Source organism: Mus caroli, chromosome 5 (assembly GCF_900094665.2).
Source record: "Mus caroli chromosome 5, CAROLI_EIJ_v1.1, whole genome shotgun sequence".
NCBI classification, from domain to species: Eukaryota; Metazoa; Chordata; class Mammalia; order Rodentia; family Muridae; genus Mus; species Mus caroli.
In genome coordinates, this window is record NC_034574.1 from 133030628 (window position 1) to 133056741 (window position 26114).

General features: G+C 49.5%; 3 protein-coding genes across 6 annotated transcripts in view; 1 reads left to right on the forward strand and 2 right to left on the reverse strand.

Annotated features, from left to right (window-relative positions):
- Mad1l1 (mitotic arrest deficient 1 like 1) overlaps positions 1–12972 on the reverse strand; it is a 317003-nt gene extending 304031 nt beyond the window's left edge. For 2 of the 3 annotated variants that reach the window (XM_029477688.1, XM_021162520.1), the window contains exons 1-3: positions 12923–12972; positions 6421–6583; positions 1905–2045 (exon numbers count right to left, since the gene is read on the reverse strand). In XM_029477688.1, coding sequence (XP_029333548.1) covers positions 1905–2045; positions 6421–6570 — 291 coding nt within the window. In that variant the 5' untranslated portion in view covers positions 6571–6583; positions 12923–12972. The remainder of the gene's footprint in view (positions 1–1904; positions 2046–6420; positions 6584–12922) is intronic. The other variant, XM_021162521.1, reaches the window with a different exon arrangement.
- A 6354-nt stretch (positions 12973–19326) lies between these two features.
- Mrm2 (mitochondrial rRNA methyltransferase 2) lies at positions 19327–23126 on the reverse strand. Its single transcript, XM_021162883.1, has 3 exons — positions 23087–23126; positions 22213–22502; positions 19327–20445 (listed from the first exon to the last, which is right to left on the reverse strand). Exons 1-3 carry the CDS (start codon positions 23092–23094, stop codon positions 20003–20005), a joined length of 741 nt encoding a protein of 246 aa, XP_021018542.1. The 5' UTR covers positions 23095–23126; the 3' UTR covers positions 19327–20002.
- Nudt1 (nudix hydrolase 1) overlaps positions 23100–26114 on the forward strand; it is a 7370-nt gene continuing 4355 nt past the window's right edge. The window contains exon 1 of one of the 2 annotated variants that reach the window (XM_021162884.2): positions 23100–23189. The gene's annotated coding sequence lies outside the window, so the exon portion shown is untranslated. Of the gene's footprint in view, positions 23190–23209; positions 23241–26114 lie in introns of those variants that run through there. The other variant, XM_029477967.1, reaches the window with a different exon arrangement.

Consider the following 26114-nt stretch of genomic DNA (forward strand, 5'->3'; position numbering starts at 1 on the left):
GGGGGGGGGGGGGGGGGATGTATCAGAGTACTGGGGAGCCAGAGAGCACTCTACTGGGACTGCCAGCATGCTAGCACAATACAGGAAGGAGACTGTTCAGGCAGGTCTTCTGACCTTTCGCCTCACCCCAAGTAGCTATTTCAAGGTGGAAGGGGCACCTGACCTGTCTAATCTACCCACCATCACTTGAGCTACACCAGAAAAGCCACTGTAAATGTCAAGACTCCAAGGGACAGTCTGACATCTCCAGCACCTCACAGCTCACCCCACCCCTTAGAGCATATCTGAGCAGAACAGAGAAGGACAAGCCTCTGAGAGGCAGAAGGGCCAAGCCTCACTTTCTCTCATCATAGCGGTGCCTGCTTCCCTCGCTCACTGAAGTGTCCTCCATGCCCATGAGGCCACATCAGCCCTGCACACTGGAGATGCACAGCAGCAGACAAGCTCTGCCTAAGAGGCAGGACCAGGTCACCAGCACAGGACATAGGCCAGAGTGCCACAGATCTACTCGTTACAGTTAATTTTGAATGTCAAATAGCGAGATTTTGACTGTCCTAGAAGACACACCCTCAGGGATGTCTATGAAGATGTTTCCACAGAGCTTTACCTGAGGAAGAAAGACCCACCCTGAAACAGGCAGTCTGGTCCCAGTCTGGGTCTCAGACTAAATAAAAAGAAAAAAGTGCTGAGCCCCAGCATCCACCTCCTCTACTTCCTGACTGTGGATGCGATATGACCAGCCGCCTCAGGATCCTGCTGCCGTGCCTTCCCTGACATGACAGACTGCACCCTTGTGAGCCAGAATAAGCCATTCCTAACTTTACCTTTGTCTGGTATTCTGTCACAGCAACGAGGGAAGGGAGGGGAGGGGAGGGGAGGGGAGGGAGAAAGGCAGGCAGGCAGAACCCTAACAGGGAGACAAGTTGGGACAGTACACTAGGGCCAGCACTCTACAACCCAGACTTAAATCTGCCCAACCAGCAGCACACCAGGGAAGAGGCCAGCCATTCTCAAAAGGACAGGAAAAATTATGATAGGCACATCAGACAAGAACAGGGGAGATGGCGTCACGGGGAAGGAAGGAAGGTTACAAACTTTTGAGGTCTGATGCACAGCCTAAGTCACAGTGACACTCGCATTCCCATCAGAGTCCTAGAAAGCGCCAGCAAAGCCAGTAATGAATCTGAAGCAAGGGCTGGGACGATGGCTCCGTCAGTAGTGCTTGCTGTGCAAGCCTGAGGACCTCAGGTTCATCCCCAGAACCCATGTAAAAAGTGAAGAGAATAATGGAGTGTGCATCTCATCTCAACTGTGGGAGGCAGAGAAAGGGGGATCCCTAAGGCTCACTGGCCTACACCATATGAGAGTCCCTGTCTCCAAGGAGATAGGTGGCATTCCTAAGGATGACACCAAGGTTGCCCTATGCCCTTTGCACGTACATCCACACCAACACACACATAAATAGTGAATTATAGTTTCCTGCACTGTATGTCCCCAAGTCCCAGGGTTGCACCACGGAGTTGCCCAGGACCATTACAAACTGAGGCTCTGGTAGAATACAACATAGACCCCAAGACTCTCTGCAAGCCTGAGATTTCCTGAGCCTGTCACCCCACCCCTACCCCAGCACCTAATATTTCTTCCAGAGCTCTACAATTCTTCTGAAGCAAATAGGAAACAGGCCAATCAGAGGCAAGTCTGCCCACACCACAGGATCACTGAGCAAACGACACAGCAAAGAGCCCTCTCTGCAGACATCCCCATAGCAGGCCACCCTTCTCCAACCTGCTAGTGTTAGGTGGCCACAGAAGAATGCCTGGGGTCTCTGACCACAGCAGCTGGGTCCCAGTTTGGTGGTCTGACAAGTGTGGCACACAGCCCTCTGCCCCCTGAGCTGGACTCACCTCGTAGTTCCTGGCATTGGTGCTGGCTGCTCTCTCCAGCTCCACTCGGGCTCTCTTGTGGCTCAGCTCCATCTGCATCTTCTCCCGCTCCACTTGGATGAGGTAGGACTTTGAGCGGATCTGCTCTGCTCTTTCCTCCAGCTGAGCAGTTGGTACCCAAAGAGAAAAGAGAGGGTTCAGTAGCCATGTCAAATAAGGCAAGTGACAACCTGCAAGGCCAGCATGCGGGAGGCTGAGGCAGGAGGACTGCTGCATAGCAAGACCCTGTCTCAAAAAACAAAGGAAGGGAGGAAGAATGGAAGGAAGAAGGTAGGTAGGTGGGTGAATGTCTGAACTCTGTGCGCACTGCCCAAGCACCTGTTTCAGCAAGGCATTGTCAAAAGCTTGAGTTCCTACTTGGAAATGTGTGGGAGGCAGCAAGAAATATGAAAAGGAACCGGGTGCAATGTGCTAATTGTCAACATGACAGGATCTATTGTGAGCTGGGAGATGGGCCTCTGAGCATGTCCGTGGAGCATCTTGAATTGAAGCGGGAAGACTTGCCCCTGCAGACTGTACCACTCCCTGTCTGGGATGCTAGACTGTGTAAGTGGAGAGCAGGCTGAGCAGCAGCATACACTCTCATCCCTCTCTCCCTGGTGTGGATGGGATGTGACCAGCTGCTTCCAGACCCTGCTGCCTTGGCCTCTCTACCCTTGAGTGTCAGCGGAATAAACCCTTTCTTCCTTCAGCTGCTCTTGTCAGGAAACCTTATCATAGCAAAAGAAAAAATGCCTAAGACACCGCATGAGAGTGAGGACCTAAGCTCAGATCCTCATCACCCACACAAAAGAAAGACCCACAGACCTGGCATGATGGTGGAGACCTTTAATCTCAGCACCTAGGAGGCAGAGGCAGGTGGATCTTGAGTTCCAGGACAGCTATATAATAGAGATGCTGTCTCTAAAAACAAACAAAAAATAGGAAGAAAGAGAAAGCCAGGTGAAGCTGTGGGCATCTGTAATCCCAGCACTAGAAAGGTGGAGGTAAGGAGCTGAGGGCTCACTAGCCCAGGCAGCCCAGCTGAACTGGCAAGCTCCAAAGCTCCAGGTTCAGCGAAAGACCCCATCTCAAAATAGCAGAGAGCAATGGAGAAAGACATACAATGCCAACCTCTGGCCTCCATATGTGCACACATGAAGGGCAAGAAGAAAAAGGAAGATAGATGGCTTGGAAAGTGACACAGTGTGAGCTTGTTCTAAGCTTGTTCTTGGGTGTATTTGTTTCCCCATAGCTTGTGTTACTGGGAGCTTGAGCCTGCATTTCTGCACAACCCAGGACAACACCTGGAAAGCCTCACTCTGGAAACCCCACTGAGGGAGGACAGAGGTCCACTTCCCTGCTGAGATGTCAACCAGGGATGATTGTGGCCATGTCCCTTACTGTGGCCTCTCTCTCTCCTGCTTTGAGTTTGAGGCTTGGACCCAGGCACACACACACACACCGCCTTGTGGTGTGTGTGTGTGTGTGTGTGTGTGTGTGTGTATGTGTGTGTGTGTGTGTGTGTGTGTGTGTGTCTTCCCCAGAGGATGGAACCCTGAACCTGCCTCACACATGGGAGGCAAGGACTCTCCCACTGAGCCACACCAGCCTGTTGTTGTAGTTGCTGTTTAGAGACATGGTTTCACCAAGTTGCCGAGGCAAGCCTTGAATTTGGGATCCTCCAAAGTAGCTGAAGTAGCTGGAATAGCTGGAGTAGCTTAAGTTACAGGAGCTGAGTTGAAGGCAAGTACCACCACCATCAGCTGACTTACAGTCTTTCAAAACTAGGGTTGGCCTCAAACTTGCCATGTAGTCATGAATGGCCTTGAACTCCTGATCATCTTGTCTCTACCCTTGTCTCTATGGGTAGTTGGGTGATAGGCTTGTGCCACCATACCATGAATAACTTTTAGTTTTTATATATATATATATATATATATTTTTTTTTTTTGGAGACAAGGTCTCACTCTGTAGTTCTGGCAAGTTCTAGAACTTGCTGGGATGCTCCTGCCTCGATTCCCAAGTTCTGGGATGACAGGCTTGCACCTCCAAGCCCACAAACTCTGTCACTGAGTCAATCCAGAGACTCCCCTGATCAGAAGGCTGGCTACAGACCTGGCACACCTGCTCAGTCCACTACAACACTTAGCTAATGCCTAGACAAGCAGAAGACAGACAACAGTGTCTGCTGGGAGTCCAGAACTGGGGAGCCAAAAACCTCAACTGCCAGAGGGGTGCCTAAGCAAGAGTCAGTCAGTCTCAAAGAACCCTAGAGGAAGTGCCACTCACTGTCCTGGAGTGACATGGGACTGTCCACGGGAGCCTTATGCCCCACTCCACAGCACACCCTGCGTGCTCACAGATCCTCAGGACACACTCACTCACTAAAGCAACATTTTGTCTAGACACATCCTACGAGCACTCATACACACTTTAAACCCAGAATTTCAGACTCAGGCAGTGGCTCCCGAGAGAGGGAAATGTTGTGACTCTGAAACACTCCAGTTGCCACTAAGAGGTGTATATGCAACTGACACCTAATGGGTAGATGCCAGGGCTCCTGCTACGGATCCCACACACCACAAACTACCCAGCCTGCTATGCCTGATGCCAAGCCTTCTCCATCCCTCCACCCGTGCATCTGGGGTATATATGCACTTGTGGTATATGTATGTGTTCACACGGGTGGGCATGTACACCTGGAGGTTGGAAGTCAATCTGGGCATTTTCCTTGGTCACCCCCACCTTATTTTCTTAAGGTCCTCACTGGACGCAGAGCTCATCCACTCCACTAGACTGACCAGTGAGCTCCAGGGTCCTCCTGTCTGCACTTGCTGCCCTCTCTGAGAAATGGGCTTCAGACATGCGATCATACCAGATGTTTACAAGGGAGCTGGGGATCTGAACTCAGGTCCTCATGTTTGCAAAGCCAGCACGTCACCCAGAGTCATCTCCCTAGCCCAAAGTGCTGCCCTTGTTCTCATTTCCACACCTGCCTGCTGATGGAGGGTGAAGTCCCTTCACAGTCCATGTCTGGCTTCAGTGGCACAGTCCTGCTATGGAGCCTAGCTGACCGCAAACTCACAACACCTCTGCCTCTTATCTCCCAAGGTATACCACACCCAGTTCTGTCCTAGGTCTCAGCAGGCTGAAGCTTTTGCAGAAGAGACACCCAGCCGGGGGAACAGCACCACAGAGCACCCAGGGACCTCAGACAGCCTGTTCCACATCTTCCTCCTACTGAACCACAAGCCCGAGCCACCATGAAATGCATTTCTTCAGGTGGGTGGGAGTGTGTGCCTGTCACCTCAGGCTGAGGCATGAGGATGGGTCATAGGTACCAGGCCAGCCTAGGACACAGTAATTTCAAGGCTAACCTGAACAATTTAATGAAACTGGTCTCAAAATAAAGAGTAAGGATGGTGCTGGAGACGCACTACAGGCATGGAGGGCTGCCTCCTGTACCCAAGGCCCATGGTTCAGTTGTGGAAAGGAGGGAGGGAGGAAGGGAGGGAGGGAGGGAGGGAGGGAGAGGAAGGGATGGCTTTGGTTTTTCAAGAGGGAGTATTTTTTAAGAACACAGTAACCCCTTCTTATCTCCTTAGCACTCAGACACAACTACCATCTATTGGCAACATCGCTTCAGAAAATAGTGGCTTCAAGCCGAGGATACAGGAGCTGGAGAGATGGCTCAGTAGTGAAGGAACTTGCTGCTATTAGAGAGGAGCCAGGAATGATATAGACATACATGTAGGCAGGCAGGCAAAACACTAACTCAAATAAAGTAAAACAAATCTAAAAACATTTTTTCAAATAAAATAAAACTGAAGATGAACCTCAGAGGGAGAGTGCAGTGCAGCAAGTGCAGAGCCCTGGGTTCAATACCCAGTGTTACCAAGAAACGGGTGGCGGAGAGGATGACGTAACAAGAAGAGACTGTCATAAAAGACCTACTCACAAGATGAAAGACAATGCTTGCCACCAAAAAGCTGAGTGTGGGTAGTGCTGGGACAGTCAACAAACGAATGTCTCACAGGCACTGTCCAGTCTGCTGGGCGGTGCGTGAGCATCACTAGGGCTCCCAGAGCCAGTGAAGCTCCCGCCTCATCACAGAGCAACCGCAGCAGGGCAGACAAGGGACAGGAAAGAGTGAGCAAAGACGCCTGGGGCATCGTGCATGCACGGTCACTTGTGTGCCAAGAGGACCAGGCAAGGCAATTGCTCTCCTCGGCCCACAGCCCTAACCCCATCTGCAGCTACGGCTGCCACTTCTGGGAAACCCTTCATTCGGGAGCCCTGGCCTCTCTGGAACTATATCCCTAGGAACATACCAGGAATTAGAATAGAGTGAAATAAGACCACAAATCACAGTAACCGTCTGCCCGGCCCTGGTCTCTAGCTACTGCTCAAGTTGATAAATGCCTCCAGGAGTCCACAGGACATCCATCTGGCCTCCAAGCCAAGTGTATTCCCAGACACCCAGAGGGCCACTCACCTGCATGTGATACTCATACTGCTTCTGTAGGGACCCTGAGGCAGACGTGGACACATCCAGGCCTGATGTTCCCTCCACTCGCTGAGAAATGAAGTTGTTCAGAGATCTCAGGGAGGAGAGGACTGTGGTATTCTCCCCGAGGTCTTCCATGGTCAGCCTCCTTCTAGGAGACAGAGCAAGGGTCAGAGGCAGCCTTCCCATGTGCTGTCTGCTGGCACAGCCCACCCCCTAACACCCTTATGGAGTAAACGATCAGGTTTTCAACATTAACATGAAGTCATACTGCCAGCATTGTGGAGAGGAAATGAGGCCCAAAGCACACCACACAACATGCCTACAATATCAGCAGGTAGAGGCAGGAGGATCAAGGGAGAAGTTCAAGGCCAGCCTCAGCTACGTGCGTACGAGGCTAGCTTGAGCAACATGAGACCCTGCTTGAAAAAAGGGGTGGGGTCTTGACATAGCCATTAATGTCAGTACTCACACAGAGGCAGGAAGAGCTCTGAGCATTCAAGGCCAGCCTGGTCTACACAGTACACAGAAAGTTCCAGGTCAGCCAGGACTGTACAGAAAGATCCCATTCACAAAGTGCTGAGGGAATAAAAAGGGAGCTCATTGCTTAGAATGCTTCCTGGTCTTACAGTTCCCAGCATCTACACCAGGCTAAAAACTGCCTGCAATTCCAGTTCCAGGGCATCCGGCCTCCTGAAGCACGCACACACAGACATGCACACAATCAGAAATAAAAGTAAACTTAGAAGCCAGGTGAGTGAGTTGGCTCAGGGGTAAACTCGATGAAGCCCAATGACTGAGCTCCACCCACGGAGCCCACAGATGGGCAGCACCACTGTCCTTCACTCACGCCAGGGCACCCATGTGCCTACAAGAGAAAGGCTTAAGCTTGAATTCCCAGAAACCTGGACATGGAGGAGAGTGTCTCTAATGCAGGCCCTCCTACTGCAAATTGTAAGATGGAGGCAAAGGATCTTCCAGAGCGCACAGGCCACAGAGCAAGAAATTGTGTCTCTAACAAAATGGAAAACAAGAATCAACAAGTTTCCCTAACCTCCATGGCACACAGATACATACAAAGAGAGACAGACAGACAGAGAGAAAGATCGTGAAACGTTCATACTAGAAATCTTCAGCTCCAGACTACTGACTGAGCATCAGACAGGCAGACAGACATTCCAGGTCCTGAGAGGAGGTGCTCAGAGGCCCAAGGGCACTCCCTACTCCAAAGTCACACTCATGGCAAATGTGGCCTCTGGGGGTCAGAAACAAGCATGAAACAGTCAGACGATTGTGGCCCCAGCAATGCTGTTACCAGCAGTGCTGCCCACTGCCCTCAGCTGGGTCGCACACACAGAGGGTCCTGCAGGTTCCTAGCACCCTCACAAAGCCTCACTTTACTTGCCCATAAACCCACCTGGACTTGTAAAGGAGTCAGAGGGCCAATGCTGGGGGTGCCACTACTGCCTCTCAGGGGAAGACTCCATCTGCTGGCGTTTACACACGCTGGTTCAGTCCACAGCACATGGCCAACCCAGGCTTCTTACATATTGGGAACTTTGGGCCTTAACTCTTTTTAGTATCTTGTTTGTGGGGTTTTGTTTTGTATTAATATAAGCTCTCAGGCCACAAACCTAGTTGGCTTGGAACTCACTATGTAAGATAGGCTGGCCTCAAACTCACAGAGTGCCTAGACTTAAAGGCACGCACCACCATGGTGGGCACCTCTTTTCTTTTTAAGACTTGGTCTTGCTATCCAGCCCAGGCTAGCCTGAGACTGTGTTCAACCTCCAAGAGTCAGGCTGCTCCAGAGCCACATAAAGCATGAGTTCAAGCCTCACCCTTTCAGCAGAACCACCCTTTTGACTCAGATGGGAAGGGTGAGGGACAGACAAGATACCAAGCACTCTGCCTAGTCTGTGAGCTGAGAGTCAGGTGAACACTGTTTTTTGGCCCCCAGCCAAGTCATAGCTGGGAAAACTAAAGGAGGAGTAAAACCTGGTACCACGGGTCTGTCATCCCAGACACTCAGGAGGCATGAGCACAAGTTCAAGGCCCGACTTGGCAACTTAGTGAGACCTGGTCTCAAAAAGGTAGCACACAGTGCATTTGCTCTGCTTGTGTGAAGCCCTCATTACGGCCCAATACCTGGCTGAGCTGGCTGCCTGTTAAGTTAGGGTGTACGGGGTGAAGAAACAAGACAAGGCACAGGCAAGAACAGTAGCATAGGTTTATTAGGAGAGCACCTACGGGAGGATGAGGTGGGGGAGGCTGACAGAGCCCACGGACAACTTCCACGCTGTGGCATTACAGATGGGGCCCAGCAATGGGTATTGAAAACTTAATACCTGCTTTCTGGCATGGAGTGTGACACTGGAGGGAGCAGCTGGTGGTTTGCTGGACGGGAGTGCAGTGAGCCCTTCAGCCCCAACTCCTCTCTATCTCCATGACTTGGGCGTGGCGAGGCATGTCTTTTTTCTGAGCACTGCTCTACATAGTGAATTCTAGGACAACCAAGGTTACGAGAGACCCCCACCTCTACATAAATAAGTAAGTAAGTAAAGTGAGCAAGCTTGAGGCCGGTAGACCAAGAGACAGTTAAACATCTCCAGGGTCGGCCACTGAGAAAGCAGCTAAGGCTCCGATGGCAGGAGGTTCGAGGGCCGTGGCGAGCAGTGAGGAGATCCTTGCACTGTGCATGTAAACATCTGAAGGGCGAGCTTTCAGAGCAGTGCTCTGATGACGCAGGACACAGCTTAAGGGCGAAGGGTTGCTTTTAACAAAATCTTAAATGCTTACTTTTACCAATAGACTCGGGAGCTAGATGCTGGGGTGAAAGCCTGCCAGCTCAAAGGCAGTTCTTCTCCACACCACCTCAAAAACCCTCCCACTGAAATGTCCCTCCCTTCTGCTTCCTGTGCGTCTCTCTATCCCTCCTCCTGGTTTCCCCTTACTCTCTATGATTTTTTTCCTATGTTCACTCCTGGTCACCTGGATGCTTGGTCCACCTCTTGACTTTATTTTATCCTGTTTACAATAAGCAGAAAGCTCTTGGATTAAAGATGTGTGCTAGGGCTGAGCCACACCACAACTAGAAACAGGTTTTTCCAGTAAAGAACACATCTTGGGGGCTAGAGTGGTTAAAAGCACTGACTGCTCTTCCGAAGGTCCTGAGTTCAAATCCCAGCAAACACATGGTGGCTCACAACCACCTGTAATGAGATTCTGACACCCTCTTCTAGTGCGTCTGAAGACAGCTACAGTGTATTTATTTCTAATAATAAATAAATCTTAAAAAAAAAAAAGAACACATCTTGGGGTTCACACTGTGATCAAATATCCTGCATCAGTGAAGTTACAGAGAGAAGATATTCCCAGGGAAGGGAGCCTGAGAATGATAGGGATAGAAATGCCCACTCCCACCCCAGCAGCGGGGAGGACAAGGCTGGGACCTGCATGACAGGTGCATATTAGCCAGAAAGAGGCTATGTGGCTGAGCTGGAGACAGGCAGCAACAGCTCACCATGGGCTTTCTGAAAGAACAGTCAGTGGACAGAGAAGGGCAAACCAAAGGCTCTGGTCAGATCGGAGACTGGGATGGGCCAGGGAAGGAGTCAAGTAAGTGAGGTGGGGACTTACATGCTGACTCACAGGGCTCACATGCGCTGCACTGGCAGGACTGCTGCCCTCCCATGGGCATGGAGGCCAAGCAAAGGGAGAGCAGGGCTCTCACAAGACGCCTGGATAAGGACAACGAGCAGCATCCAGCTATCAGACTGAAGCCAGGAGCTAGAGAACTGAAAAACTGCAGAGTGCAAGACACTCAGGAAATAGGTGTACTGAGGTCCTTGAGAGGCATGCAGTGACAGATGGCATCTAGTCAGGCAGAAAGGCAGAGGACATGGCTGGGATTCTGTGACCCTGGTTGGGTCTCTTCTCGGCTTGGGATCATGGAATCTATGTGGGATGTCTGTAACTTTAATGTCTGTGGGTTACCTAGTGTGGGGCTGGGGAAGTGGCTTAGTGGGTAAAGATGCTTCCCACGAACCCTGCTGACCTGAGTTTGAGTCCCAAAGAGGGAGGAAAGAAATGATTCCCACACTGTGACACCTGACACCCTGGAATTCATACACATGAGGACAACAAAAGCAGATACATCCAGACTAGGCAACATTTTAGCCTTTAACCCACAAACGATTGCCTGGTCCCCCTAGAACAAAGGACTCTGGGACAGGTCCAGAATATTCTGGTAAGTCTAGATAAGTAGACCCAGACTTGCCAGCAACTAACAATACCGCCCCGGGTTCAGAAGCCACGGTGGTGGTAGGCAGAGGACCCCAAGCCTCTTCTATTGAGAGTTGAGTAATCCCATAACCTTTCTCTTGGAGCTCACCTGAGCTGTCCTACAACTTCCAATTAGAGTCAGCCCAAGGGACAGTGAGTGAACCAGTGGGGCTATATGGAAGGAGTCTGCACGTGCCTCAGTAGCTGTCTAAACTCCTCCTTCACAACCCACTGGGGACAGAATGGAGAGGCTGAATATATGTCATGCCAGGTTAGACTGAAGGACCAGGTAAGGTGTTGGAGAGAGTCTTCGGCAAAGAAGTTGTCTTAGTCAGGGTTTCTATTCCTGCACAAACATCATGACCAAGAAGCAAGTTGGGGAGGAGAGAGTTTATTCAGCTTACACCTCCAAACCTCTGTTCATCACTAAAGGAAGTCAGGACTGGTGGAACTCAAGCAGGTCAGGAAGCAGGAGCTGATGCAGAGGCCATGAAGGGATATGACTTACTGGCTTGTTTCCTCTGGCTTGCTCAGCTTGCTTTCTTATAGAACCCAAGACCACCAGCCCAGTATGGCACCACCCACAATGGGCCCTCCCCCCTTGATCACTAATTGAGAAAATGCCCCACAGTGGATCTCACAAAGGCATTTCCTCACCTGAAGCTCCTTTCTCTGTGATAACTCAAGCTGTGTCAAGTTGACACACAAAACCGGCCAGTACAGGAGTCTAAGCATTTCTCAGTCGGAGAAAGGTCCTTGAGAAGAAGAGGAATGTATGTGAGGGGCTGAGGCAAGATCACAAGTCATGGGCCAGCCTGGGTTATACAAAGACCTAAAAATACAGCTAGACCCAATCTCAAAACGGGTGTGTGTGTGGGGGGGGGGGGGGTAACTTTGCAAAAATTTCTTCTGAATTTCCCACTTACAAGAACCTTGGTGTGCACCCCAATTACACATATGACAAAGCGAAGCTGGTGGCCAGGTGGACAACAGGCACAGTGGGGAGAAGTGGGCCTCTGCTCGCCAAGACCAAGCAGAAGACACCCTTTCTGTCCTCCCTCTTCGGACCAACACAAGAACTCTGCCATTAACACACAAGAATGAAGGGCTGCGGTTTCAGACACCACACAGGTAACTAAAGCACCACCTCAAGCTGTACCCTCTCCACAAGAACCCTGAACTTCCTGATAGCAGACCTTCCAGGACACCAGCTGCTCTGGATGGCTCCTGAGTTAACAGGGACACACACACCTTCTTTCTGGTTTCAGCCAAGGGACAGCCTGGGAACCTAGCACTTGGTGACACAGGTCTGTCATCCCAGGTACTCAGAAGGCTGAGACAAATTCAAGGGCTGGTGGCAAGTTCAAGATCAGCCCGGAAAACTTGGGAAGCCCCATCACAGAATAAAAATTAAGAAGAAAAAGTAAGGATTGGGCTGAGGAGGCAGCAGAGTAGGTGACTGCTTAGCATACACAAAGCCCTAGGTTCAATCGTAAGTAATGCTCAGGGAGAATGGGGACGGAAAACAACTCAATCTGTAAGGGCACTTTAGGGCAAGACAAGACAAGCAAGGTTCCATCTTTAGGACCCATATGGAAGAAGAAGAGAACTAAGCTATCCTCCGACCTCGACAGGAAGTCTAGTATATATGGGCAAAAACACACAAATCAATTAATTAGCCGATCAATGAATTTTTAAAAGGGCTGGGGACATAGCTCAGTGGCAGAATGCATAAGTTCCTTGGTCAATCAACAGTACTGCCAAAAACAAACACACACACACACACACACACACACACACACACACACACACACAGTGGGCCTGACATGCGACTCAGCGCTCACCTGGGCTTGCCACCAAGACCGGTCAACCTGAGTTCGATCCCGGGGACTACAAAATAACCGACTCCAACCCCGGGAGCCCTTCAGCCCACAGCGGGCCACGCTGTCCCCTCTGGCCCCGCCCCCGTCCCGGTCCCGGTCCGCCACCCCAGGCTTTGCAGCGGGACACCGGGGTGGGAGACCGTCCAGAGCGGCCCCGGGAGGGAGACACGGGGGACCCGGCAAAGGGAAGGCGCGCGACAGGACCGACTCGGAATGCATGCGTGTCCGATGGCAGCGGACAGCTCCCTCCCGTGGCCTCGTTACGGTCGGGCAGGGCGCGAGGCGCCTGGGGCGCTCGCAGATCCCGCCACCGGGTCCCTTACCTCAGTTGAGGAGCCGGGTGCTGCAGCAGCCGCTCAGATCTCCCTCCTCTCCGCCGGTGTCTATATATCGCGAGACTTCCGCCGAGGTCTCGCGAGATCTGAGAAAACGGCCCGTAAAGAATTAAATATGTGCTCCACGGGCGTAGCCTGAGGACAAACCGCAGTCCCGCCAGGGGACCCGGAACCAAACTGGGCCCGGCTGCCTGTCCCGCAGGGCGCTCTTCCACTGCCGCGGGGTGCGCCGTAATGTACGGAATAGCACCGCACAGGAGGAAAGGTTTGTTTGTTTTTGTTTTTGAGACAATGTTTCTCTGTGTAGCCTCGAACTCACAAAGATCCACCCGTGCCTGCCTCTGTCTTCCTGGAATTAAAGGCTTGCTGCACAACTGCTGGGCGCGCACGGAAAGCGAACAAAGTTTTGGAAAGTTGCGTTGCCTCTGAATCTTGCCACTTTGTATACACAGGTTGTTTTGTTTGGGCACTGTTTTGATTGGTTAGCTTGTTTCACTTTCTTTCTTTTGTGAATGAGAAGTCCTGGGAAGAAGTCTGTCACATTGCGGGTCCAGAGCCTGATGAAATTTGTCTAGGGCTATATCTTTAGCCTCCTTCTTACCCGTTGCTTTCCTGCCCCTGCTCTAACGAGTTGTGACTAATGAATAAAAACCTCTTGGAATAAATTAAAACCCGGTTTCTACCAACCCAAATCCCCCGGACAGCATCAGAAGCATATAGCTGGCATTTCTCTTTAGTGTAACTGCCTACTTAAATCTTCCAACAGGCCGGTTTATAATGTTTTATTATTTTATTTTGTGTATGGGTGTTTCGTGTGCATGCATGATGTCCATAGAGACCAGATGAGGACAGCAGAGCCTCTGGAACGGGAGTTAGATGTCTGTGAGCCAACATGTGTGTGCTGAGCACTGAACCTGGTGATCTTAACCCGAGCCATTTCTCTGGCCCACCACCAATGGCTTGGTTTGCTTTGGTTGTTTGGTTGTTTTTGTTTTGGGTTTTTAAAATAGATTTATTTACTAATAATAATAAATAATAAATTACTTATTTATTTATTACATGTGAGTACACTGTAGCTGTCTTCAGACACTCTAGAAGAGGGCGCCAGATCTCATTACAGATGGTTGTGAGCCACCATGTGGTTGCTGGGATTTGAACTCAGGACATTTGGAAGAGCAGTCAGTGCTCTTAACCGCTGAGCCATCTCTCCAGCCCCCTGTTTGGGTTGTTTGGGTTTTCTCTGTGTAGCGCTGGCTGTCCTGGAACTCAAGGCTGACCTTAAACTTACAGAGACCCACCTGCCTCTGCCTGCCCCCCAAGTGCTAAAAATAAAGGAGTGCGCCACCTAGCCCCACCAATCTATTTTTAAGGTGCCCTGACTCATGACTTTGTTCTGTTACTATAAAAACTTCTTCATTGCTTCCAGACTGGAATGTGGAATATAGGGTAACCTAAGTCTGTATTTATGGGACATAGTCATTCATTTTTGGCTTGAATAAACAGTCCCTTCGGTTGGTAGTGGCACATGTTTTTAATCCCAGCACTCAGAGGCTGAGGCAAGAGTATCTCTGTGAGTTGGAGCCCAGCCTGGGCTACAAAGCAAGTTCCTGGACAACCAGGGCTACACAGAGAAACCCGATCTAGGAAAAAAAAAAAAAAAAGAATTAAAAAAAAAAAATGGACTGGAGAGATGGCTCAACTGTAAAGAGCAGTGACTGCTCTCCCAGAGGTTCTGAGTTCAATTCCCCACAACCGCATGGTGGCTCACAACCAGCTGTAATCTGTCTGTAATGTGTCTGAAGACAGCAACAGTATACTCACAAAAAATAAATAAATCTTTCAAAATAAATAAAAATAAAAAATTCTCTCATCCCTTTTGAGATGAATGTTGTGTTTTGGGTTCAAACTGAGAAACGGAGTCTTACCCTGTAGCCTAGGTTGGCCCGGACCTCACAGCAACCCATCAGCCTTCTGAGCGCAGGTGAACGGGCCCTGTCCCTCTACTGACCTTTAGTTATCAGCCTATTGAAACAAAGGGCCCCGAGACTCAAGACTCCTCCTAAGGATGGCCTCCCCCCGGGGGCAGGCACAGGAAGAACTCCTCATTTGTCAGCCTTAGTGCTGAAACACTGATGAGACTGGGCAACCAAGACAGCTTCCTTCTGCCTTCTCTTCAACCTTTGACTTCAACCCTAGCTAGGCCCCTGACACTGGGACCTAGGGACACCCTGGATGCAGCTTTGAGTCCCTCTTCCCACTGAGGCCACACTGAATAAAGTTCCTTTTTCTGATTTGCTATCAACTTGGCTCTTTGAAATTATTGAGGAGGAGTGGCCAAGTCTGGCTTGTTGGGACCCAGCCTGTGACACTTACTCTCTTAACACAGGGAAGGCAAAGTGCCACCATGCCTAGCTGGTGTTCTGTGGGGGGTTGAGGTTTTATTGTTGGTTGGTTGGCTTTGATGTTTTCAGTAGTCTCATTATGTAGCCCTGGTTGTCCTGGAACTCTGTAGACCAGGCTGACCTTGAACTCACAGAGATCCCCCTGCCTCTGCCTCCCTGGTGTTAGGACTAATGAAGTGTATCACTTTCCCCAGCTGAGGATTTTCTTTTTTTTTTTTTTTTTTTTTTTTTTTTTTTTTTTTTTTGACGGGGTTTTTTTTTTTAGCCCAGGCTGGCCTCGAACTCAGAAATCCGCCTGCCTCTGCCTCCCGAGTGCTGGGATTAAAGGCATGCGCCACCACGATTTTCTTGTTCCTTGCTTTTTGTTTGTTTGCAAGGCTGGAGCATTCCCAGAATTTCTCTTATCTTAATTTGACAGAGTCGTGTTAAGTTGCCCCACCTGGCCTTGAACTCCTGTTCAACCTGTCCTGACCTTCCAAATCACTTGTATTATAGGTATGTGATAATGTGCATACTTGCCTCTGCTGTTGTCTTAGAACACCGGGACTCTTGCCTCTGGAAGGCAAGGCAGAGGCAGGTCAACCCTAAGGGATAGCAACATTCTTCCTGTCCAAGCGTTTCTCTAGTAACATTGTATCTAGTTTTGTGGTTGCTTGGTTGGCTTTCATGGTTTTTTTGTTTTTCAAGACAGTTTCTCTGTTGTAGCCCTGACTCTCCTGGAACTCTGCCTGCCAAGTGTTTGAGATTAAACACATGCACCACCACATTAGGCTTAACAGTTTATTTTAGCCAGGTAGTGGTGGCGCACGCCTTTATTCCCAACATTTGGGAGGCAGAGGCAGGCAGATTTCTGAGTTCGAGGCCAGCCTGGTCTACAGTGTGAGTTCTAGGACAGCCAGGGCTATACTGAGAAACCCTGTCTCGAAAAACAAAAAACAAACAAAAAAAGAACAGTTTATCTTTTTTTTAATCTTTTTTATTTTTTTTTATTTTTTTATCTTTTTAAAAAAGATTTATTTTATTCATATGAGTGCTTTGCCTGCACGTTTGTCTGTGTACCACATGTACGCCTGGTGCTTATGGAAGTGGTTAGCCTCCAGGTGGGTGCTGGGAATCGAACCCAGGTCTTCTGCAAGAACAACAGGTACTCTTAACCACAGAGCCAACTCTCCAGCTCCAACAGTCTTTTAAGGAAAACTTTCACAAAGAACTTGTGCTTTCTCCAGAACCTTGTGCAGTGCTGACTGACGAATCAGAACCTCAATATTGTGGGAAGGTTGGAAGGTTGCAGATGCAGAGCCTAAGGAGAACTCATTTTTGACTATTCAGCCTCCCTAAATAGCCATTCTTTGCCCACTTGCCCGTGTCTGACCTAACAGATAAAAATCTCTCTGAATGCATTAGCTCAGCAACCTTTACTATCTATCAACTGAAAGGCTAAATAAATGCCATCAGGTAATAGCTAAGGCGTGGACATCAGATAATAGCTAAAGTGTGTAGCCCAATTCCTCTGCCTGGCTGTAGCCACCTACGCAGTCTCTACCGGTGTATTTGAAAAAGGGGCTTGACTGCCAGGCAGTGGTGGGGCGGCTGTGTCTGCCTTTAATCCCAGCACTCAGGAGGCAAGGGCAGGTGTATGAGTTCCAGGCCAGCATGGTCTACAGAGAGAGTTCCAAGAAAACCAGCGCTACACACAGAAACACTGTCTCAAAAACAAAAACAAAAAAAGAAAGAGAAGTGCTTTGACTTAGAACTTTTTGTGTTACTATAAAAACTTACTAAGTGTGTATTTCTTAGCCACAGCCATTCAGTTCCAGCTCCAGAATAAACTCGTAACAGTTGATGTGAAAGTGCTGAAACACTATATTTGCATCAACACTTTCTGGGTTAGGAGCCCTCTGCCCTCACCCGTTTTAGCAGTACCTCACCGCATGGCAGTCCAGCTGTTGTGAACCCTGCACAGACCCATTGAGGAAGCGACATGGCAACTGCACCACTTGGTGCCAACTTGTGAATTTCGCTTCAACTGTCCTGTTTCAAATACTCTGTGACAGAGTTTTTTGGTTTTTTGGGTTTTTTTTTTTTTTTTTGCCACGACAAGCCTTTGTGAACTCCAGCAGCCATTTTTACCCAGGCTCGAGTGGGAATACTTCCCCCAGAGTGCCCAGTGGGCCTGTGGTTAGTGCAAACGGGGCTTTTACAGCAGAAAGAACTGTCAATAAAGGGGCAGGCTCAACTTCCACAGCCTCTCTCTGGGTCTATAAGGACAGGCTTCTTTCCATGGTTTTTGTTTAGTTATCTTTTTTTTTAAGATTTATTTATTCATTATATGTAAGTACACTGTAGCTGTCTTCAGACACTCGAGAAGAGAGAGTCAGATCTCATTATGGATGGTTGTGAGCCATCATGTGGTTGCTGGGATTTGAACTCAGTACATTTGGAAGAGCAGACAGTGCTCTTAACCGCTAAGCCATCTCTCCAGCCCCTTGTTTAGTTATTTGTGTGCGTATTTTGCTGGAATGTACCTGTCTGTGCACCACATTAGTGCAGTGTCCATGAAGGCCAGAACAGGACATTGCATCCCCTGGGACTAATTACTAATGGTTGGGGCTGCTATGTGAGTGCTGAGACTTGAACCTGGGTACGTGGGAACACACACACACACACACACACACACACATACACACAAATACTCACAGATGATGATAACCATGCAACCTCTTCTTTTCTAAAGAAGGCTGACATTCACCAAGGAGCAGTGCCTTGCTGCATGCTTTAGCAATGACTTTTATGGGCTTTGAAGCAGAAGTATCATAGCAGTATATTCTTCCACTAAAAACATAAAAACAGGGCTGGAGAGATGGCTCAGTGGATAAGAGCACTGACTGCTCTTCCGAAGATCCTGAGTTCAAATCCCAGCAACCACATGGTGGCTCACAACCATCCATAATGAGATCTGACGCCCTCTTCTGGAATATCTGAAGGCAGCTACATATAATAAATAAATAAATCTTTAAAAAAAAAAAACAAACCATAAAAACAAAGCACCCCCAGACCAGGCATGAATTCACACTGAACACGCCTCCCCCTAATTGCTCTAGGGATTGTCTCTGTTTGAAGGACAGAGGTGTTGCCAGCATTCACCAGAGACAAGGAGAGCAAGCCCTCTCTAGACCCTCAGCCTCCACCTCTTTCCACCAGTCAGCCCAGAAGAGGACTTGCTGTGCTCAGAGAGCACCACAGCAATGCCTGCTCTCACAGCTGCCAAGTCTAGGAGCTGAAGGCTTTCCATAAGGCCAGAGCCAGGTACATCTGTCCCCTGTAGCTCAGGCTGACCTTAAAGTCCTGACCCTCCTCTCTTTGCTGGGATTGCAGGCACGCATTGCCACACCTGGTCTATGCCCGTACTGGGGAGGAACCCAGGGCTTCATAAATGCCAGGCAAGTGCTCTACCCACTGAGCCACACTCCCAGTCTAGGGAAAGGATTCCATTGCTTTTGTTCTTTCCCACCTCCCTGGCCCTTGAATACCAGGTCAATTTGGTTTTGTTTTGGGGGTGCTAGAGAATCTACTTGGGACCTTTCATACAGTAGACCAGCTCTCTGCTGCTGAGCCTTGATCCCAGCCCAACAAATCAATGGTCCTTCTCCATCCCTCCCTCCCTCCATTATTTATTTATTTATTTAGTGTAGCCCTAGCTGTCCTGGAACTCGCTCTGTAGCCCAGGCTGGCCTCTTAAGTCACAAGTCACAGAGCTCCTCCGGCCTCTGCTGGGATTAAAGGCGTGTGCCACCACTGCCTAGTTTGTCTGTTTTTTGGTTTTCCTTTTATATCCTTCACTCTCCACTCAGCTTCCTCATAACATTCTCTTCAAACATGGCGTGAGCCAGGTGTGGCAGTGTACACTTGCAATCCCAGCACTTGGGAAGCAAGGCAGGAGGACTGTGGGCTCCTCAACACTCAACTTCAAAAACAGACAAGTAAACAAAAGCCAGAAAAATAAAATCATGATAGAGAAGACTGCTTTGTTTTCAGCATTTAAAAGCCTTGGAGGAAAGGGTTTCTTTGCCTCACTCATCCCAGCCATAGTCCATCACTGAAGGAAATCAGAGTGGGTTCTCAGGGTGGGAACCTGGAGGCAGCAACTGGAGATGGGGAGTGGGGTATGGCTGACTGGCTTGTTCCTCAGTCTTGCTCACCCTGCTTTCTCATACAACTCATGAGAAAGCGCTCACCTGCCAAGGGATGGTAGCACCCCCACAGGGCTGGGCCCTGCCACGTCAGTCACTCATCAATGTCTCCCTGGCTCGGCCTGTGAGCCGATGGAGGAATTCCACAGTCAGATTCTTTCTTCCCAGACAAATTGCCAAAAACTAACAGTACCAATATATTTGTTCGTATTGTGTGCAGCCTGCGCGTGCGTGCACGTGGGGTTGGGTCTCTCTCACTGCTCTGGGGTCCCGGACGCTGCACTCAGACTGTCAGGCTTAGCAACAATCGCCCTTTACTCACTGAGCCATGGCGCTGCCCATTCTTAGCACTTTTTCACAGCCCTTGAATATATTTCTCTCTTAAAAAGCAGAGGTGCCTTGGGGTGCTGGTCATATCCACAAGGCAGCTTGGATCCACGCTGCTCAGGAAACACCCCCAGAATGACAGGGCAGACTCACGGCCTCCTGGCGCCCTTCCCCCCACGGTACTGGGTGGCTAACAGGTACACCTCGGAAGACTCTTTCCTGCTGGCCTCCGGTTTCACCACCCTTGTGCTCTGGAATTCCTGGGTCAGTCTCTTCTGCAGCAGGTGGCTTTTACTTCCGGCCCAGGTTTTACACAGCAGTGTCCCTCCGGGATGCAGGATGTCCACAGCCATGTCCACAAGGGTAAGGCACAAACTGATGAGCTTATCGTGATCGAGGTCTCTGATCCCAGTGGCATTCGGTGCCATGTCACTCAGAATCACATCTGCTCTCCTTCTGGGAAGCAGTTCTAGAATCTTCTGGAAAGTTCTGGGGTCGGTCACATCAGCAGGGCATAGAAAAGTTGCTCCCGCCAAAGGGAATATGTGAAGAAGATCGACCCCAAGCACAAAACCCACGGGAGAGCTGGAATCTAAGGAAGTAACACAATGTGTTATTAAACCATGAATCTCCCTGCCAAAATACAAGCCACAAGAGGCAGTCAGGCACCCATGCATGTATGTGCGCAAAAGACCTTTTGTATGAAGGCACATGAGTTAGATGTAATGGCACAGGCTATAACCTCAACACTTTGGGAGCCTGAGGCAGGAGGACTGTCACAAGTTCAAGGCTAGTTTGAGCTACCAAGTGAGATCTTGTCTCTCAAAGTTGAAAAATAAGTAAAAAAATAAATAAATAAAGACACGTAGTAGAGTGTAGGGTGTCCTCTACTCCCCCTGGCATAGCTGGGGAAGTTGAGACCTGGAAAGGAAATGGCCTTGCCATCGTGGAGAGTGACAAGCCGAGGTGGACCGCAGCCAAGGAGCTGAATCCCACTTCACTGTCAGTTCACTACCCCAGGCTCCCCTTCCACAGAAGGTCTCTTCTTCCAAAATGACTTTTTATTTTATTTAGTATGCTTTGGTTCTAAAGTGGGAATCTCACTAGGTAGCCCAGGCTAGCCCAAAACATAAGTTCCTGACTTAACACAGTGAGTACCTGAGGTTACAGGTGGGCACCACCATACCCAGCTCCCAACAATCCTTTTTGGTTTTTAATGTTTGTTTGCTTTTTATTCCTTGAGAAAATCTCACTATATATACCAGGCTAGCCTCAAATTCAGAGAACTAATGCCTCTGCCTCTAAAGGGCTAGAACCAAAGGCATGTGAGACCATGCTCTGCTGTTTTGTCTTCCAGATTTATTATTTATTTACATATATGTAAATGTGCACTCAAGTGCAGGTGCCTGCCGAGTCCAAGGCCTGGATATGAAATCACGGAGGGAGGCTGGGAGCTGCCTGATGTGGGCGCTGGGAGCTGAACTTGAGTCCTCTCTGAGAGCAGTGCTCTCTCCAGCCCTTCATTTTTGGCTCTTGGTTCTTTGAGAACTGTGTGACTCAGGTAGATTCCTGGTTCTCCTGTCTCTACCTCCAGAGGGCTAGGGTCACAGGTATAGCCACTACAGCTGGGCAATGTCACGGGTGCAGCTGTTTTTTCTCTTTCCTATTTGGGCACTATTTCACATACACACACACACACACAGTACACAGCCTATCACAGTCCCAGAGTAAGGAATCCAGCGGCCCCAATGGGACCTCCAAGAGCTCCTAGGCTTCAGGGACACATTAGTAGTCCTGTCCCCAAACCCTGCTGTCTTGGAGTTTCTATTGTTGTGATGAAACACCATGACCAAAAATCAAGTTGGAGAAGAAGGGGTTACCTGACTAACACACCCATATCACTGTCACTGAAAGAAGCCAGAACAGGAACTCAATCAAGGCTGGAGCCTGGAGGCAGGAGCTGCTGACTGGCCCGCTCCCCTGGCTCGCACAGCCTGCCTGCTCCCCTGGCTCGAACAGCCTGCTTTCTTACAGGACCCAGAACCCCAGCCCAGGTGGAAACCTTTTCCTACTCACACTGTCTGGTTATGGTGCTTATGACAGCAACAGAAAGCAAAGGAAGCCATTATTGTTTAGTTTTCTGGGGCTTTTTGTTTTGTTTAGAGAGAGGGACATAGTGCAAACCCAGGCTGTCTGCCAACTCATGTGGTTTTCTTCTTTGTTCTTTTTTAAACACTTTGCTTATTTAATCATGTATGTGAGAGGGTATATAAGCAAGTGAGCACATGCAACAATGTCTCTGGGTTAAGAGCTGCTCACTAGCAGTAGTCAGAGGAGCTGGGAGTCCAGCAGGTCCCACCTGCGCCTGTGGCATTGACGCTCTGCACTGCCACCTGACTCCAGGCTCCTGGAGCTGCCCCGCAGTCCAGCACTCGGAGACCGGGCCTCAGAATCTGATGCTTCTCATTCATCTCTAGGAGTTTGAAGGCGCTGCGGCAGCGGTAACTCTCCACCTTTGCGGCCTTCACAAACGGGTCCTTTAGATGCCGCGTGAGCCACAGGTGCTCGGCGCCAGTCCGGCCCCTGTAGTGGCACACTGCTGTGTGTAACCTCCGAACCTTAAGGGGAACGCCTACCAGCTTTAGATGCCTGAAATGACGAAAAAGGAGTTAGCGGGTGGGCATTACACAGAGAGGCAAGAAAGTCTTGGTTCAACCTTTTTTTTTCTGCATATGTATGTGCGATATGCATGCACGCATGTGTATTAGCATGTATGTGCACATGTGTCTGCCTGTGTATGGGGGTCCAAAGTAGAGAAGAGACGTCCCCTTCGCTTGCTCTCTACCTTACGTATTGATGTAAGGTCGCCAACCTGTCTGTCTATCTCGCCAGCTTTCTCCAGGGACCACTTTTCTCTGCCTCCCCAGCACTGGGGTTACATTTGGTCAGCACACAAGTCCAGTATTTTGTAGGCTCCGGGGATCCGAACCCCAATCCTCCCGAATGCACAGCTTTATCCACGGAGCCCATACACCTATTTCTATGTTGCAAGCCTCACTCACTCTTGTCTGTACATGAATAAACATCGTACACCCGTGTCCTGCTCCCCAGGACGGAGGTCGCCAGCACCCCCCTGCAACACAATTCACTGAGCTCCCAACTACTGTTATCCACTCCGTTCCTGCATGCAACAGACGGCCTTTTAGCGCAGGCAGACGCCGTAACTCACTCACCCAGCCATTGCTGCTTGCTGGTGGTTTCCTCCCGCCGCCGGAAGTCCCGCCCTCGCTTCCAATGCGAGGCTCCGCCCCGGGAAACTTTGGCTGAGGCGCGAAGGTATGGATGGTCCCCGGCGAATGAGATCTGGCTGCGGGACAGACGCTGGAGGTCGGGAGTGGGGTGCCGGGGAAAATCTGGGGAGAGGAGGGGTAGAAGGACTAGAGAGCAGCTTCAAACCCACCAGGAAAACTGGGGTTCTGGGTAGACCTGAGGTCGGGAAGACCAGGGAAACTACAAAAAGTAGGGAGCAGAAATGAGAGGGAGAGGGGACCTGGGCTGTAAACTGATGCATGGGCATTTTGCAGCCTGTCTGTACCGGCCACAGCCCCTGGGAGAGGAGGCTAGGGAACGGCATTTGAAAAGTGCCCCCTGCAGGCAGGTTCTGGGCTCTGCACTCCATGTGCATTGTCTCCAACCCCTGCAAAAGTTGACCTCAATTCAGACCAAATGTTGCCCGCATCCCAAACCCTAGCACTTCAAAGTTTCCTGACATGCATCCGATTTACCACCTATCACAGCTACCAGGACACCCTTGTTTGCTTCTAGGCTCTGCCATTTGACCTTGGAACATTAGTTTTCTCCTCAGAAAAGAAGAAAGTCTTAAATTCTGTTCTTAGTCTTTCTAAGTAGCCAGCTTTGAGAACAAGGTTGACTGGAGCTGGGGTGTTAGACTCCTGTGAAATCCTTGCCCCACATGCTTGAGAACCTGAGTTCGAGGCTCAGAACCCACATAAACAACCAGGGTGGCATGCACCTCTAACCACTTCAGTGCCAGGAAGCAGAGAGAGCTTGGTCCCCAGAGCAGTTTGGCCAGCTAGTCTCACTGAATCCATGAGCTACAGGCTCCAGTGAAAGACCCTGTCTCATTCATGTGTGTGCATGTGTGTGTGTGTATGTGTGTGTGTGTGTGTAGACAGACAGAGATGGTGTTGTTGTATTTCGATTTCCAGCACCCATATAAGGTGGCTGGCAACTGCCTGTAACTCCAGCTTCAGGGGAACCCATCATCTTCTTCTGGCTTCCGAGGGTAACCACATGAATTTGTACATACAGAGACAACCAACCACATACATACATACATACATACATACATACATGCAGAAAAGCAAAATCTTTGAAAAATAAGGTATGGGCTGCTCCTGGAGAGGAAAGACCAAGATCAGGTTCCCAGCACCCGAATGGTGGCTCACAACCATCTTTAACTCTAGTTCCAAGGGAGCCAATGCCCTCTTCTGACCTCCTTGGCTGTCCTGGAACTCACTCAGTAGACCAGGCTGGCCTCAGATTCAGAGATCTGTCTGTCTCTGCCTCCCTAGTACTAGGATTAAAGGCGTGCACCACCATGCCTGACTCTAAATCTTTTTTATATGAAAAAAAGTAAAGCAGAGAGCAATTGAGGAAGGCACCCAATGTCAACTGTGGTCTCCATGCATAGGCAGGGACACACACATGCACCTGTACACACATCACACACAAATAAGGCTAATCAACTATCTATAGCTGTAGACTCAGTGTTAGACCAGTGTCAGCCAGTAAATGAGAAATATTCCCCAGCCCCAGTTAACCTTGTTTGTAAGACTTACCCCCACTTACTAAGCCCAGCAACTGTGTGACATAAGATATTTCCATTGCAGAGGGGAAACAGTATGGGGACTCTATGTTTGAAGCAATGCCAATCAACAGAGCCATAGCCACACCCATTCTTCCGGATTCCAATCTTATGTCCTCACCACTCATTTCACTGAGACAAGGAGCTGAGCATGCTGGTGCACGCCTGTCATTCTACACTCAGGTGGTTGAGGCGGGAAGATTGTGAGTTTAACTCCAGACTGGAGAACATGGCACAACTCTGTCTCGTTTAAAATCCTTGCAAAACAAATCACTCATCTGTATGGAATGTGAGGACGTTTGTCATTACTCACTACATGAAAACGATTTACATAGTTTGCATGTAAAGAGGATGTCTGTAAGTTACAGGCAAATTCGCCATTTCAAAGAAGTGATTTCATCATACTTTAATCCCAGTATCCATGGAAGGGTAAGGTATCCTGGTATCTGTGGATATGAAAGATATCCTGTGGATATCCTGTGGCTATGAAAGACAGCTGTATACAGCTGGTGCTTAATAAGAGATGGCTGACTTTGCTGAGTCAGAAAGCCAGAGGCTCAAGCATAGGCAAGTCAGAACACAGGCCAATGCTAAGCCCACTTCTCCTGACTTACCTCAGCACCGGGCCCAAGCTTCCAGGTCCCTTTTCTTCCTCTTTCTTCTTATTCTTTTTTTAGAAATTAACTTATATTGTGCATGTATAGGGTTGTTGGATTTTTTTTCTTTTGAGAACGTATAGGGTTTTAAAAATATTTATTTTTTATGTTCATTGCTGTTTTGCCTACATGTATGTTTGTGTAAGGGGCCATATCCCCAGGAGCTGGAGTTACAGACAGCTGCAAGCCAACATGTGGTTGCTGGGAATTGAACTTGGTGCACCTGGAGGAGCAGCCAGTGCTCTTAACCACTGAGCCATCTCTCCAGCTGGAATACAAAAGTTTTGTTAACATTTATACTATATGTGTGCCTGGTACCCAAAGATGCCAGAAGAGGGCATCAGAACTGGAGTTAGACAGTTGTGAGCCACCATGTGGATGCTAGAAATGGAACCACAGTCCTCTGCAAGAGCAGCTAGTCCTCCTAACCACTGCCATCTCTCCAGCCCTTGTTCAAGTTCCTTTTCTTATACACTGCAGCCTCTTAGGAGAGTCCAAGTTTCTGGATACTGCCTGTACTGGCTAGTTTTGTGTCAACTTGACACAGCTGGAGTTATCACAGAGAAAGGAGCTTCAGTTGAGGAAATGTCTCCATGAGGTCCAACTGTAAGGCATTTCCTCAATTAGTGATCAAGGGGGAAAGGCCCCTTGTGGGTGGGACCATCTCTGGGCTGGTAGTCTTGGGTTCTATAAGAGAGCAGGCTGAGCAAGCCAGAG